The sequence below is a fragment of the Polypterus senegalus genome, chromosome 4 (genome assembly GCF_016835505.1).
Source record: "Polypterus senegalus isolate Bchr_013 chromosome 4, ASM1683550v1, whole genome shotgun sequence".
Classification (NCBI taxonomy): Eukaryota; Metazoa; Chordata; class Cladistia; order Polypteriformes; family Polypteridae; genus Polypterus; species Polypterus senegalus.
Genome location: NC_053157.1, coordinates 237,541,376 through 237,556,963, shown reverse-complemented (window position 1 = coordinate 237,556,963; position 15,588 = coordinate 237,541,376). Strand labels below are relative to the sequence as shown.

At 44.2% G+C, this 15,588-nt stretch overlaps 1 protein-coding gene across 1 annotated transcript; it reads left to right on the top strand.

Annotated features, from left to right (window-relative positions):
* The first annotated feature begins 9,705 nt into the window (after positions 1–9,705).
* LOC120528925 (zona pellucida sperm-binding protein 4-like) lies at positions 9,706–12,040 on the top strand. The gene is made up of 10 exons (XM_039753002.1): positions 9,706–9,719; positions 9,773–9,930; positions 9,995–10,182; positions 10,402–10,499; positions 10,574–10,701; positions 10,838–11,027; positions 11,098–11,245; positions 11,392–11,467; positions 11,675–11,796; positions 11,901–12,040. The coding sequence occupies exons 1-9, from the start codon at positions 9,706–9,708 to the stop codon at positions 11,785–11,787; spliced, it is 1,113 nt and encodes a 370-aa protein (XP_039608936.1). The 3' UTR covers positions 11,788–11,796; positions 11,901–12,040.
* Positions 12,041–15,588: the final 3,548 nt, after the last annotated feature.

Genomic DNA, 15,588 nt, shown 5'->3' with positions numbered 1-15,588 from the left:
TCATAGAAGAGGGTTCAAAACCTCAATACACTTTTTGGTGAATCTTAATGAACATTTTATTTGTAATCCTTTGAAGTTTTACAACCAATGTAGCACAAATGTACCATCACAACAGGTAGAGCTGCCCTACCTCTGTTAATGCTGCTTGTCAAGTGTGTGTGTGTGGTTGGGTTGTTGGACCCCCTGGAGTTTTTCTCAGTCTAAGGGTGGAGTTTCAGGTGAGTCGTCCATATTGTGAGCTGGAGGGCTGTTCGCACCCCAAATAGATACAGATGCCCCTGGGAAAACCACAAACCCTGAAACACTGACTACCCTCACTTTGCTCCTTATCCTTGCAATATAACGCGTAATACAAGCCTCTCGCAGTTCTCCACCGACTTATAAGCCTTATGCAGGCCTGTCAGTTTTGGAATTGATTGTTTGCTTTTATCTCTCTCTTCTCCTAGCGGAACTGTCATCTCTGACTTGTCATGGAGCACGTTTAAGCTCATGTGTTTGCAGTGTTTGAATAAAAATCTTTTTTATTTCTACGACCTCCTGTGTCTCTGTGCAAATCTGTGTCCCAAGCGTGACAATATGCATTACAGAGTGAGATAGCAGACAAATGGAGTGGGCTCTCAAAATTAAGGGCTGTGGAGGGTCATGTGGTGGAGGATTCTATCAACACTATCCAACCTCTACTCACATCTCTGTCAGCTTGTCCCTAAGGAGCAGATTCACACCTGGTGGCATGGATCGTGGACTATCTTACAGACAGACCTCAGGGACTGCAGGTCTGACATTGGGGTCAGCAGCACAGGAGCTACAGGGGACTGGACTTTCTCCGTCCTGTTCAGCAACATACATCAGACTTCCTATACAACTCAGAGTCTTGCCACGTGCAAATGTTCACTGACAACACAGCTATCGTGGGCTGCATCAGGAGTGGGCAGGAGGAGGAGTATAGGAACCCAATCAAGGACTTTGTTAAATGGTGCGACTCAAACCACCTACACCTGAACACCAGCAAAACCAAGGAACTGATTTTAGGAGACCCAGGCGCCTATGGACCCCATGATCATCAGAGGTGACTGTGCAGATGGTGCAGACCTATAAATACCTGGGAGTGCAGCTGGATGATAAATTGGACTGGACTGCCAATACTGACGCTCTGTGCAAGAGAGACAGAGCCGACTATACTTCCTTAGAAGGTTGGTCCTTCAACATCTGCAATAAGATGCTGCAGATGTTCTATCAGTCGGTTGTGGCGAGGCCCTTTCACGCGGTGGTGTGCTGGGAGGCAGCATAAAGAAGAAGGACGTCTCACGTCTGGACAAACTGGTGAGGAAGGCAGGCTCTATTGTAGGCACGGAGCTGGGCAGTTTGACATCCGTGGCAGAGCGACGGGGCTGAGCAGACTCCTGTCAATCACGGAGAATCCACTGAACAGGATCATCTCCAGACAGAGGAGCAGCTTCAGTGACAGACTGCTGTCACCGTCCTGCTCCACTGACAGACTGAGGAGATCTTTACCTTCTCACCTTTACTCAAATGAATTTTGCAATTCCCTTATGTCCTTTTTTAATGAAAAAATCCAGAAGATTCACCAGTCTCTCTGTACGGATTCCTCCAGGACTTCATTTAAATTTCACCCACCAACTCACTTATTTTCCTCTTTTCAGCTTCCTACCTTCTCAGAAATCTCAGATCTTGTCTAAGTCTGAGCGCCACCTGTCAACTGGACCCCTCCCTACAGTTCTGGTCAAAGCCTGCCTCCCCTCTCTGGTCCCCCTTATCTCTGCTATAATCCACTCTTCTCTCACTACTGGTACTGTTCCTTCATCTTTTAAAACTGCTGCAATAACCCCAATACTAAAAAACCTGGTGCCGATCTGACTAATTTCAATAATTTTCATCCCTATTTCTAATCTACCCTTCATTTCCAAAATTCTTGAAAAAATAGTGGCTTTTCAACTTCATTTTCATTTATCTCAAAATAATCTTTAAGAACAGTTCCAGTCTGGTTTTTGTCCCCTCCACTGTACAGAAATGGCACTTATAAAAATTACTAATGACCTCCTTATGGCAGCTGATTCTGGTTTAATTCCTATTCTCATCCTCCTTGATCTGAGTGCAGCCTTTGACACTGTTTGTCACACAACTCTTCTCAATAGATTATCTTTGATTGCCATTACCCACACACCACTAGGCTTGTTCCAGAGGTGGCCTTTGGGGGTGGCGACTAGAGCAATCGCACCAGGTCCCGTGCCTGAGGTGGGGCCCCGATAGGAGATTCTTTTCTCACCGTCAGCATCATACAAATATCGGGCCTCTGCAAGTCATTCAAATCCGTATAGACTGAAATACGGTACGTGGTGAATTTCTTTAGAAACCACTCATAAATGAGGATTTGTTACTTTAAGCCTTTCCCAGCATCTACACAATAAGCAAGAAAGCTCTTAGCACAACATTTTTGGTTTCAACATACCGTAATAATTATGCCCTTTAGTTTCGGATTTACCCTGGGTCAGCAAAGAAGCGATGCTAATACCATGCAGGTGTCTCCAAATGGCCTTATCTCTAGTGATGAGCGAGCACCAAAGTGTTCGTGTTCGATCCGAACACATGTTCATTGTTACCGAGCACCCGAGATAAGTAAGTCATGGGAGACAACCAGGCACCCCTGCTCTGAAGAGGGAGGGTGCCTGGTCCATTCAAAGGTCAGAAAGTGACAGAAACACCACCCAAAATGGACTGGGAACAGCATGGGGACGATGTCTGGATGCAACTCTCAAGTCACTGCTGGGAACCAGTTTGTCCGAGTTGTACGCCACTTTAACAGACTGACAAAACACGCCCAAACCCCCAAAAAATCTATTTTACAGGAAAAATGACGCTCTAAAAATTATATGACAATGCCTGCATACAGTATATATATATATAAGTGTTCGGCCAGCCAATCACTGTAATGCCAGCACCTGACATGGCTACTGGCATTACAGTGAGGGCAGTACTACTTGCCCTTGATTGGCTGTCTCCAACCTGAAATGTGCGGGCGGAGACTCGAGCATGGCCCATTTGAGCATGCATCCTCTCATCACTACTTATCTCGACTCTTCTTGTCGCAGAACAGACTGTGCAGTTTAGCTATTTTGTCAATCGAAAAGGAACTTGCCTCAACATTGTACTACGAGGATCTTATCAACGATTTTGCTCAGCGAAAAGCCAGAAAAGTGGACTTCCGTCTGTGACTGTCAAACAGCTGTTTGGTAAGTGTTCATTTTATTACAAGTGTTCTGGTTCTCCGTAATTAAATAAATTTGCCGACTCCAGTAGGTTCGCAGAAACAACTGTTATCTAGTTTGTTAATTTTGCATGCACAATGTTTCTGAATCATTAATTGTTGGGTAAAGGCCACTAAACCAATATAAGAACAGTTACAATACGTAATGTAATCAAAAGGTCAATGGTACCTACATAAGCACCATGTTTTAACAATAATAAGGCGTACAGCATTAGAAACGGACAAACCCGTGAGCATGGTGGTACGGTATATAGCTTACACTTATGGCTCTCGGCCTGCATATGACATTCGCCCAAGGCCCCCGCATCTCCTAAGGCCGCATCTGCTGGGTCAGATCCTACCTCTCAGGCCACACTCAGTTTGTTCAGCTTAAAACTTTCACACCCCAGCCCACCACTGTTACTTCAGGTGGGCTCTGTCCCGGGCCCATCCTTTCATTATTTACCCCTTCCCTTGGCAATATCTTCCATAAATATAACATTAGCTTCCACTGTTATGCTGACGACACCCAGCTCTATCTCACTAGCAAACCGACTGCTTCCCTTTCCACCCTCCTCACTTACTGATTGCATTGCAGAAGTCAAATCCTGGTTTTCTTCAAACTTTCTTAAATGAATAGTGACAAAGCTGAAGTTCTCCTCCTTGGTACAAAATCAACATTATCCAAATCTGATCATTTTGCATTTGTTATTGATAATTCCTCTGTCTCCCTTCCCCACAGGTGTCGTCCTTGACAGTACTTTATCCTTTCAGTCCCACATCAATAACATCTCCTGGTCTGCATATTTCTTTCTGTGTAATATTAATCATATTTGCCCCCCTCCCTCACTCCCCCACATCACTGCTATCCTCGTTCATAGCCTTATCACTTCACATCTGGATTACTGCAATTCCCTTTTCTTTGGTCTTTCTCGCAAATCTCTTTATAAGCTTCAACTGGTCCAGAATTCAGCTGCCCGCCCTCATTATTACTAGAACCCCCTATTCTCACCTTATCACTCCCGTTCTGCAGCAGATTCATTGGCTTTCAGTTCAGTTCAACATTCAATTTAAAATTCTTCTGTTAACATTTAAGGCTCTCCACAACCTCGCCCCTCCATATTTGCCTGACCTCCTCCATGTTGACATTCCCTCCCGCACCCTCAGATCCTCTTCCTCCATCCACTTGACTGTCCCCTTCGACCGTCTTACCACTATGGGGGGCACAGCATTCAGTTGCTCTGCTTCCCAGTTCTGGAACTCACTACCATATGAGATTAGACATATTGAATCATTTTCACTTTATAAATCTAAACTTAAAACTCTTAAAACGCTTTTTTCTCTTGATTACAATTGCTCTCTCTGTATTTTACTTTTCTTTATAACCTGTGTTCTGTCTATTGATTGGTGTCCTTGAGTGTTTAGAATCCTTCCGTGAGAACCCTAAATACAAAGACGACTGTTTCATTTATGTTAGGTAGAATGCCCAGAGGGTACTGGGTGGTCTCATGGTCTGGAATACCTGCAGATTTTATTTTTTTCTCCAGCCGTCTGGAATAAATATATATATATTTGTTCTGGCCATTGACCTACTCTTATTCTATGTTAATGTTGACTTATTTTATTCTCTTACTGTGTCTTTCATGTTTCTGTTCTTCATTATGTAAAGCTCGTTGAGCTACAGTTTTTTATGAATATGTGCTATATAAATTAATGTTGTTGTTTTGTTGTAGTAAGGCGCCTACAAATAAATAAAAGGTATTATTATCACTAACCGAAGCATGTCGTAACATACGGCGGTATTAGAATAGGAACGGAAAATGGAGAGAAAGGAATGAAGAAATCAAGAAGAAACAAATACTTCTTGAAAGCTGTGAATAGGTGTTTTGGTGGAGACGACAGATAATGAGTCGAAAGATCTAACCCTAGAAAAAGCCACGTACAACTGACCGGGGCTGAAGACTGCTTGTTAGAATTATTGTGAAGAGTAAAACAGCTTGCGGCATGAGGAAGGCCGCGCTTCTGAAATTCGACTACGTAAATATAATCAATAATAACCTCAAAAGGATGTTGTTGTAGAATGTCTCGAAGTAATTCCTGCAGCTTAATCCAAAAGACTCATTGACAATATCAGGTCTGTGCTCTGGTCTTTGGGTATCCGACAGTGCATGTAGAATTTCCAGCCAAGCAGGATTACAAGTGAAAGTGATAAATAAATTAGACTGTCCGAATTTACGTACTATGGCCATGGCATCCTGCTAGTTTTTGTTGCATGTATCTTGGACTTCCTGGAGATGTAGACGATAATATGATCATTTTGCCAACACGTGCGTTGTTATTTTCAGCGTTTTCTTGCAGTGCGTCTGATAGTCCTTTTGTATTGTTCCACGTGCAGATCTTGTTGATGTAATCTGAGATAATTGAGACGCGCGCCCTCTGTTTTAACATACGCATCTACGACAGTGATTCTTAACCTGTGGGCGGGCACTCTAGGGGCACGAAGTAACAAAAAGGGGGGTGCGAAGATGTGAAAAAAAGAAAACAAGAATCAAAAATATGAAATAAAATCTGTTGAAACCAAAACAAATTAACTTAAACTAGATAGATAGATAGATAGATAGATAGATAGATAGATAGATAGATAGATAGATAGATAGATAGATAGATAGATTCTTTATTAATCCCAAGGGAAATGCACATAATCCAGCAGCAGTATACTAATACACATATACAATATTAAATTAAATAGTAATAAAAATGAAAAAAAATAAAATAAAAACTACATTCTTATACTAGAACAATAAATATAGGAGTTAAATAAATTTCGATAAAAGTTAAGTAGGTATAATAAAATATGCATCTACATTTCAAAAAAATGTTGGGGTGGGGGGCGCGATTAAAACTGTTGTGAAAACTCGGGTCGCAAATACTAAAAAGGTTGAGAAACGCTGATCTACGTACGACGAACTGTTGGAATAGTTTGCCACTGGAGTGCAAAATACTAAATGCACTGCTAATCTGTACGCGTAAAATTGGCATTGAGTAAGCCTTATTCGCTTGGTGGTTCTTTTATCGGAACATGTTGTAAATCTTTCTGCCAGCTAATGTCTCCGTAAGGGAATAAAAGTGGGTAAACCATAGGATCGAATTCATACTGAGCGTGGAAATCTGTTTACCGGAGTTACCTCTTGATAGATACAAATGTCTCTTTCGGCAGGTTCGCCATCGTCTCCGACGCAAATCGCTGCAACATTGGTGTGACATGTCGGGGCATTGTATAGTCATAAATCCTGCACAGGGTTTTCCTTGAAAGCCATTCATACAGATGCTGTTGGATTGGACTGAGCGATCTCATGCAAGTGTTTGTATGATTTAGCGAAGGGTTGATGGTTCTGAGCATGGAATCTAGCTGGAGAAGCACATTTTCGCAGCAAGCAGAATTTGCTTCATTTTGTAAGCGTACTTCAAAAGCTTGGCGAGAATTGGCGTGTCGGCTGCGTGTGGGCGCGACCGGTTTTGAGTGGAAGCAGGACGAACCAGAAAATATAAATATATATAAGAGATTATTATCGTTCCTCCCTCAAACTATGCAGCTCTTCGGGGGCAAATGTTAACATCATTATACAATGCTATTGACTGTTATACCTGATCTATCTATCTATCTATCTATTAAAACCAGCAGCTGATGGATTCTGGGAATGTAAGAATTGTAACTCAAGCAGAAATTGAAGCCACTCAGGTTCCTAACGTCTCCCTATACCTGCGACATTGTCCACATCATTAGATTCGTATCTGTCCACTCACAAAATCGACCCATGACCACAGACTGAAGCTTTGCACCCAAAGCAGAAATCGTTATCCTTAAGCTTTGATCAGCCACTAACATCCTCACCACTTCCAACTGCATCACAGGCAAAAGTGTTTGAGGCTGTTCCCAACAAAACATTCTACAGTAGTGGAATTAATGTCCACATTTTAGTTCCATTCCAGTTAATGCAGACAGTGTTCAAAATGAATGCCCTATGTCTCCAGCCAATGAGACAGAAGCACTGAAACAGTCCATTCAGTACCGAAGTAGTTACAACCAGAGCTTTCTCGCCAGACAGATCACCAGGTAATATCCAGAGTACAGAAGGAACAGTTGCAGTCAGCGATCAACACTTTCCACAACCAGGATCGATCTATCTCAGCAACAGGCAGTCATCAGCAGCTTTCTCATCTGCTATTGTCTGAACTCATTCAGCATATTAGTCAAGTATACCTGTGGAGTGATCCATGACTGTAGTTAACTGGACAATTGGAAAAGTCACTTAAACCTTTGATGGGGTATTAAGTTTGGACAGCCTGTCTTCAGTTGAATGGCTGTTGTAATAAATGTAAAGGGTCAAGACTGATACAGCTTCCTGACTTTACTGATAATGCCAAAGACTGTGAGAATAGTTTAAACTTTCTTTCTGTTTTCAAATTGTGTACGAAAATTGAATGAGGTCACACCCTCAACCGGAAGTGGTTGCCTCTTCACGATAGACCTTTCTTTCCGCTCAAATTGTTTTATCTACAGCATGTTTGTTTGTTTATTGTTTCAGCTGTTTTTTAAGTTAAATAAATATAAAATATGGAATTCAACAGTCTCCTATCACTAGTCATCTGACCGTGACTCCTGCACTTGACTTTCTGTCAGCTAAACCCTGAGAATTAATGCATTTCCCCATAACCCTCTTTTACACCACCCAAGAATGGACATAAAAGACCAACTCAATACGAGAATCTGAGCGCAGATCCAGAAACTAAACTAACAGTGGATGTTTTACCAAAGCTCTAACGGACCATTGTCTCCTCTGTCAGATGGGCTTACTCTGCGAGTGCCCTTCTCCTGCAAAATGATTCTGACATTAATCCTTCTCAGAAAAATGTATTTTAACAAAAGCTCTGCATTCACACAAAATCTATCCGATATCAACTTCTCTTTTAAACAAAATAAATAAAGTGACACTGATAACTGGTAAAAAAACTGAAGCTAAAAAGAGAGTATTGTAACGAACACCAAGAAGGAAAGACCGAGACAGACACCGAATGGAAGTTAATGGGCGATTTTTATTCCACAACAGGTAGTCTTTACTGACTCGAAAAGGCCGCGTCAAAATAACGGTCAGTTCACTAGGCAGGCGATTCCACTCCCGAAGTGGTCCCGATCGTCGTCCGGCGTCTAGTGTCCTTTATCCCAGCTCCCCGTTATTATTTCTAAGGCTGTTATTTATAATGCTGTGGGAGTCTCTGCCTGCCTTCTCGAACTTGAAATGTATAAGGAGAAAATCCCAGTTCGATATAACAACTGTGAATACACTGCTGTTAATCACCAGTCCAGAACCCGCCCATGTCGAGTGACAAGGTACACTGTTGTTAAATAAATAAATAAATAAATAAATAAAAGATCATGAACAAGTAGATGGCACATTACAATTTCTTAAGCAAATCAGCTATAAGGAAGAGTTTGTTTTCAACACAAATCATTATAACGGTTACTAACAAAGAAAACAATTGTGCTTCTTTTCAAAGACCCTAATTATAGTTCCCCTTTCTCTTGATTTATTATACAAAACTCATTTCCAAACCGTCTTTTACAAAGCCCTCTTTGAAATACTCCTACTTGTCAAATTTTCGTCATCTTTTCTTCATTAATGTTTACCGATTTCCCTCATTAAATTTACAGATCGATCTACAGAGGGTCTAAGATTGGGCGTATCAGTCCGATGTCGTGACGGGCTGATTGGTTAATAAAGCCGCACGTGCAGAAGGAATGCCACCGATTTACCGCGGTCGAATCTCGCGTCTTCTCACTAACGAGTCACGTGCGCCGCTCCCGCTGATCATTTAAACCCTCGCGCGCTTCTGTTTATGTTGTGTTCCTGTTTGGTTCTTTCACAGCATGGCGTGTTTGCATTGTTGGTGTCTTTTCTGGTTGTGCGTGGCGGGCGCTCAGTATGTCTTTGCGGCGTCAGGAGACGTGACTAAGAAATGCGATGAGGACAAGGCGATGACGCTGTCATTTGATGGCTCTCCGAGCGTTTTTCTCCGGAGTGAGTGCGGCTTGTCCTCGACCACTGGGCATAGTCGGCGCCTGCGTCTAAGTAAATATTCACTGTTTATTTTTTCTCAGAGGGGTTGACGGACTGGTAAAGGTGACCAAAGATCTCCAGGAATCGTCCTCCGTGTGAAGTCTGGCCGCACCACACTAACGGTGCCCTTTTCTTCCCGGTACGGTTACGTGGCTGAGGAGGTGAGCAGCTACAGCGCTTTCGCCTTTGGTCCCGTTTTAATCCAGCTGTCTATCTTGAATTGTGGGTTTGAGCCTCTCCTTTGTCTCTTTAGCCTTCCCAGTATGTTGTCTCATTGCCTTTGGACGTCCATCTAATTTGAAGATGTTCACATGCCCTAAACCAGGTATGCTTTCTTCTGGGTTGACACCTGAGTGTCTCTCCCATCTTCTAAATGGGCTTTTGACCATCGCAGCTCGCGATCTGGGAGTGTTGCTGAGAGATGTGCAGTTGCAGCTGGTGAGAAGCTCCCTTGTGGAGGGTCTTCATTCATCACTCAAGCAGACTGTGAAGCCAACAACTGTTGCTACGATTTGAGCAGCAGCACCAGTCCATGTTACTATGGCAATGATGGTGAGTTGTTGTGAGTGAGTAAAGGTGGCTGCTACTGATATTCATGCTTGTTTGCTTTTGCCAGTGACTGTGCAGTGCACCCTTGATGGCCAGTTTGTGGTGGTGGTGTCTGAGAAGGTGACCCTTCCTCCCTTGGATCTTGGGTCCCTCCAGTTGGTGGACAGCAGTTCCATTGGCTGCAGTCCTGTGACCAGCCTGTCCAGCTTTGTTGTGTACCAGTTTCCAGTCAGTGCCTGTGGTAGCACAGTTCAGGTGAGATGTCTAGCAGAAGAGTGGGCTGTCCTGCTACTGACGTTTTTGTGTATTTAACCTAACAGATCTGGGGAGTGTCTCAAATGTTAAACCAATCCTCGCCCCATGTACATGACTGCTGTGTTAAGGTCAGCAGCAAAACATTCTAAAATTGAACTAAAGATGCCACCACTGTTGCATATTTGGTGGTCAGCAGTGATTTTAATGTCCTTGTTTCAGCTGGCTGGTGGCAATGTGACTTACCAGAACACCATGTCTGCTGCCATCGCTGTGAGGAGTGGTCCAGAGGGCTCCATCACCAGGGACAGTGTCTACAAGTAAGGCTTCTGAACCTGCTTCCTCTGACCCTAAATGTGCTCTACCTGCTATGATGTGGTGGTTCTCTCCTCAGGTTATTCTTCCAGTGCACCTACTCAGGAAGCCAGGATGTGCAAGTGGAGGCTGAGGTGTATACTGTGGCGCCACCTCTTCCAGTAGTAGAGCAAGGGCCATTTGACCTGGAATTGGTCATTGCAACAGGTATTGTAGGGGGTGGGGTCCCTGTGGGCTTTGAACAACTTAACAAAAGGTATTGGTCCCGAAAGTATGGACTTCCCACTGAGCTGATCATTTCAGGCCTGTAATTGAGTAAATGCCTCCTCATTTCCATGGGCAGATTCCTCCTATGGCTCCTACTATGTGGATGCTGACTACCCAGTGACCAAAACTCTGCGGGATCCTGTGGCTTTGGAAGTGCACATCGTGAACAGGACTGACCCTAACCTTGTGCTGACTCTTGGGGACTGTTGGGTCACCCCAGGACCTTCTGCTTCTAGTCAGCCCCAGTGGAGCCTTCTGGTGAATGGGTAGGTTTTTTGCTTTGAGGGTGGGTGGCAGAGTTGTTGGTTAGTGCTAACTGGGGGGTCTTTGTCCCAGGTGCCCATACACGGGAGACAACTATTTGACCAGCTTGGTGACTGTGGACAGCACATCTGGAGTGGCCTACCCAAGTCATTACAAGAGATTTGTGTTTGAGATGTTTGCTTTTGTGGACCCTGTAGCTCGGCAAGCCTTGGCTGAAAAGGTAGGTTTTGTGGCAATGGGGAATTCTGTCTTGCTTGAAATGTGTAGAGGGCTTCAGTTTGGAGTTGTGTGTATCCATAGTAATGGCAAGGAGTATCTCTGGTGGTTTTTGGCTCCTTGTAATCTGGTTTCCTTTGCTCTCTGTAGATCTTCATCTACTGTGTTGCTGCTGCCTGCTATCCCTCTGCCACAGACCCCTGTACTCAGAGCTGCCCTACAAGAAGTGAGTTGCAAATGGCAATTGGGTTTGGTTGTGGTGTTTGTCTGTAGAACATGGCATTGTTTTCAAATTCAGTGCCTTGTGGTTGAAATGTGCACAGTGTTATGGAGACTACTTGACCCCATGAACATGGGATGGGATATCTTGTTGGCTGCCTTGTAAGGGGCTGGGGGAATGGTGTATGAAACTAAACCCTACCACTGTTTTCAGGATCTGGCAGAGCTGTAGATAAGTTGGAAGAATTGGTTCATCTAGGAAGAATGTGCTCCTTCACAGTGGTCCTGTCGTTATTGAGGCTGAACAGATGCAAATATCCACAATGAAGCAGGAAGGTAACCATCTTGATTTACCTGGAGTAGGCCAGAGTTCTGCTTGTGTTGGCCCATCCATGGTCTTATCCTTTTACTGAGAGTAAACGTCTGTCTTCCTCCCACAGCTCCTCTTACTACTGGATACCTGGTACTGGGCACTGCAGCTGCCATGTTGATGGTGGTCCTGATTTTGGCTGTAGTTGCTGTGAGGAGGATGAACAGTCAAAAATTGAATCTGAAACTTTAATAAAGGCTCTTTACTTCATGAGTAGTTGCAGTTACTTGGTGGTTTTAAGTGTGTAGTTTGAATGGAGAATAGAATTTTTTTAAACCGTGTTTGGTATCCTCCCAGGCATGAGGTGCTCCCATTGACTTTAGCTTATCATGAAATGTGTAGGTCACCATCAAGGACCTATCTCCTAGCCAGCAACACACACCATCTTTCTGAGCAGTGGACTGGTTCCACAATCCTGTACTCAAACCCACAGGTCACATTGGACGCCCTCTTTATGCTTAATTTTGAAGGATGTTTAGAGGCTGAAATGCCTAATCAAGCTAAATGAGTATTTAACAATGAATGGGGACAGGCTGTAAGAATCGGCTCTTCTCTGTCCATGACTGCTTTGGAAACCGTTTCTTGTGTTGGGTGTTCAAGTAGGAAACGGAACCAAAGGTCGGTCTGGTGTGCTTAAAGCATGAGCTGCTCCCTTGACTCAAGCTTTTTGTAAATATTGTTTCTGGTTGACCTGTGCCTCTCATTCTGCATCCCACACTCTCTCTGAACTGGTCTGGTGCAACTCCAACCACACCACCTCCAAGTAAGTTAACTTTCATTTTAAAGGCTGTGGTCTAGCATGAAATGCCAGCACCACATGCTGGAATAGTACGCCTCTGTTGCAAATAAGTCTGGATGTGATTGGGAGGTTTTTCTTTCTTCCCCTCACCAGTGCCCAACTCCTTTCATGGTGGTTGGTTCCAGTTTTCTGCTCACATAATTGAGGACCTGAGCTTTGCCAAGTTGTTGTGGTACAGTGTCCCCTGCCTCCAAAGAAATGGCTAGTTAAATTTTGTCCAGATAGCCATGGCAGCTCTGTGGTGTTACAAACCAGGGAGTAAATGGGGATAATGGAGAAGAGTCACATCAAAATGTGGTGCATGTAGCTGTACAAGTACTGGCTGGCACAGCGGAAAAGAGATCGGGGTTAGGAAAGAAAAGAGAAGTCTAGGAAGGACGAGCAGGCCACCTGGATGAGGCAAGGGAGCACAAACTGGGCTCCTGCAAAGGAGAATATGCTGTGGTACTCTAGAGGCTAGTTTGTGATCTTCTTACCAACCACACTCTCCCACCCCCAAGAATGGTATATAGTGTGGCGAGCATTGAAGAGGACCTCCCTATGTAGCAGAGGTAAGACAGGAGTGCCGACTTTGGGTGATCTGGCTAAGCAGTTTGGATGAAGCCAAGACTGGTGGGTGTCGGCTAAACGACATTTGTGGCTGCTGAGTGATGGACTTGAAGGAGGTGGGCTGAGATCGGGAGGAGCTATAGACTGTATTAACTTCTTTTAATGGATTTACTAGGCTGACCCGCCTTTTAAGGCGACCAACTAAGTTCTACCTTTAAGGCAAATCAATATGTAGATCAATTTGATTTTAAACTCATTAATTTTGTTTATATTGCATTTGAGCGTATTTGATACTCCTGGTTTTGTTTTGTGAATTTTTCTATATTGAGGTTGTCCTTTTGAACCCCTGATATTTACTACAGGGTGAGGCATTTGTACTCCAACATTAATTTCCAGAGACCTAATTTTGTTTTTCCAGCCCATACAGCACAAAAGCAAGGGAACGATGGGAGCACAGAACTCTGCTCACATGTCACTGCACGTAAGTCTGTGATTATTGGAATACCGCTATGATTTCCTCTCAAGGACGGAAGGACAATCCCAACTGCTTTTATATAGTGAAAATATCGCACAGTCTGGGTAGAAAATCATCTTTACCTGGAAAACAAAACTACAAATCCCATCGTGCATTACAAAATGGATGGGGCGTGTGTGCAACTCCGCGCCTGCATCGCAATCATGGGACGGAAGGACAATCCTGACCGCTTTAATATAGAAGGATTTTTTTTCATACCTCTTAAAATGCACCAGCTCCTTAGTTTTGCTGGTTTTAAGAGGCCCAGGCCCCTCGTGGACCCTTTGATCATCAGAGGTGACGACAGTGCAGAGGGTACAGACTTGTAAATATATTTGAGTGCAGCTGGACGATAAATTGACTGATTAATCCTGATGCTCTGTGTAGAGGAGACAGAGCCGACTGTACTCGAAGACTGCTGTCCTTCAACGTCTGTAATAAGATGCTGCTGATGTTCTGTCAGATGGTTGTGGAGAGCACCCTCTTCTACGGTGTGCTGGGAGGCAGCATAAGAGGGCGTCTCACGGCTGGACAAACTGGTGAGGAAGACAGGCCTCTGTGGACGTGAGCTGGACAGTTTGACATCATGGCAGAGCGATGGGCGCTGAGCAGACTCCTGTAAATCATGGAGAATCCACTGAACAGGATCATCTCAGACAGAGAGCAGCTTCAGCGACAGACTGCTGTCACGTCCTGCTCCACTGACAGACTGAGGGTCTTTCCTCTCCCACATAATGTGACTCCAATTGCACCCGGCGAGGTTAACATTATACCAAGTTACTGTCTGTTACACCTGCATTTTAATCACTCTGTTTTTTGTCAAATACTTTAATCCCAAGGGGAAATTCACATAATGCAGCAGCAGTATACTTATACAGAGAAACAATATTAAATTAAATAGTGAAAAAAATAAAGTAATGTTAGCATTTACTCCCCGGGGTGGAATTGAAGAGTCGCATGGTGTGGGGGAGGAACGATCTCCTCAGTCTTTCAGTGGAGCAGGACAGTGACAAAAGTCTGTCACTGAAGCTACTCCTCTGTCTGGAGATGACACTGTTCAGTGGATTCTTCATGATTGACAGGAGTTTGCTTAATGCCCGTCGCTCTGCCACAGATGTTCTACTGTCCAACTTTACTCCTACAATACAGCCTGCCTTAACAAGTTTGTCCAGGCGGTGAGGCGTCTTTCATCTTTATGGTGCCACCCCAGCACCCCACCGCATAGAAGAGGGCACTCGCCACAACCGTCTGGTAGAACATCTGCAGCATCTTACTGCAGATATTGAAGGATACCAACCTTCTCACAGTATAGTCTGCTCTGACCTTTCTTACATAGAGCATCAGTATTGGCAGTCCAGTCCAATTTGTCATCCAGCTGCACTCCCAGATATTTATAGGTCTGCACCCTCTGCACAGTCACCTCTGATGATCACAGGGTCCATGAGGGGCCTAGGCCTCCTAAAATCCACCACCAGCTCCTTGGTCTTGCTGGTGTTAAGATGTAAGTCGTTGGAGTCGCACCATTTAACAAAGTCTTTGAATAACTTTCTGTTCTCCTCCTCCTGCCCTCGCCTGATGCAGCCCTCAATAGCAGTGTCCTTAGTGAACTTTTGCATGTGGCAGCACTCCGAGTCATATTGGAAGTCTGATGTATATAGATTGAACAGGACCGGAGCAAGTACAGTCCCCTGCACCTCCCCTGTATTGCTGAACACAATGTCAGACCTGCAGTTCCCAAGATACACATATTGAGGTCTGGAAGAGAGTCCACAATCCATGCCACCAGGTGTGAGTCTACTCCCATCTCAGTCAGCTTGTCTCTAGAGCAGAGGTTGGATGGGGGTTGAAGGGCTAGAGAGTCCAAAAAAATAATTTTACAGTACCACTGCTCTGTCC

Bases quoted from the DNA above. Each gene is read 5' to 3' on its own strand.
- LOC120528925 (XM_039753002.1), top strand. The intron at 9,931-9,994 runs GTGAGTTGTTGT...TGCTTTTGCCAG, and splicing joins ATGTTACTATGGCAATGATG to TGACTGTGCAGTGCACCCTT. The intron at 10,500-10,573 runs GTAAGGCTTCTG...TTCTCTCCTCAG, and splicing joins ACCAGGGACAGTGTCTACAA to GTTATTCTTCCAGTGCACCT.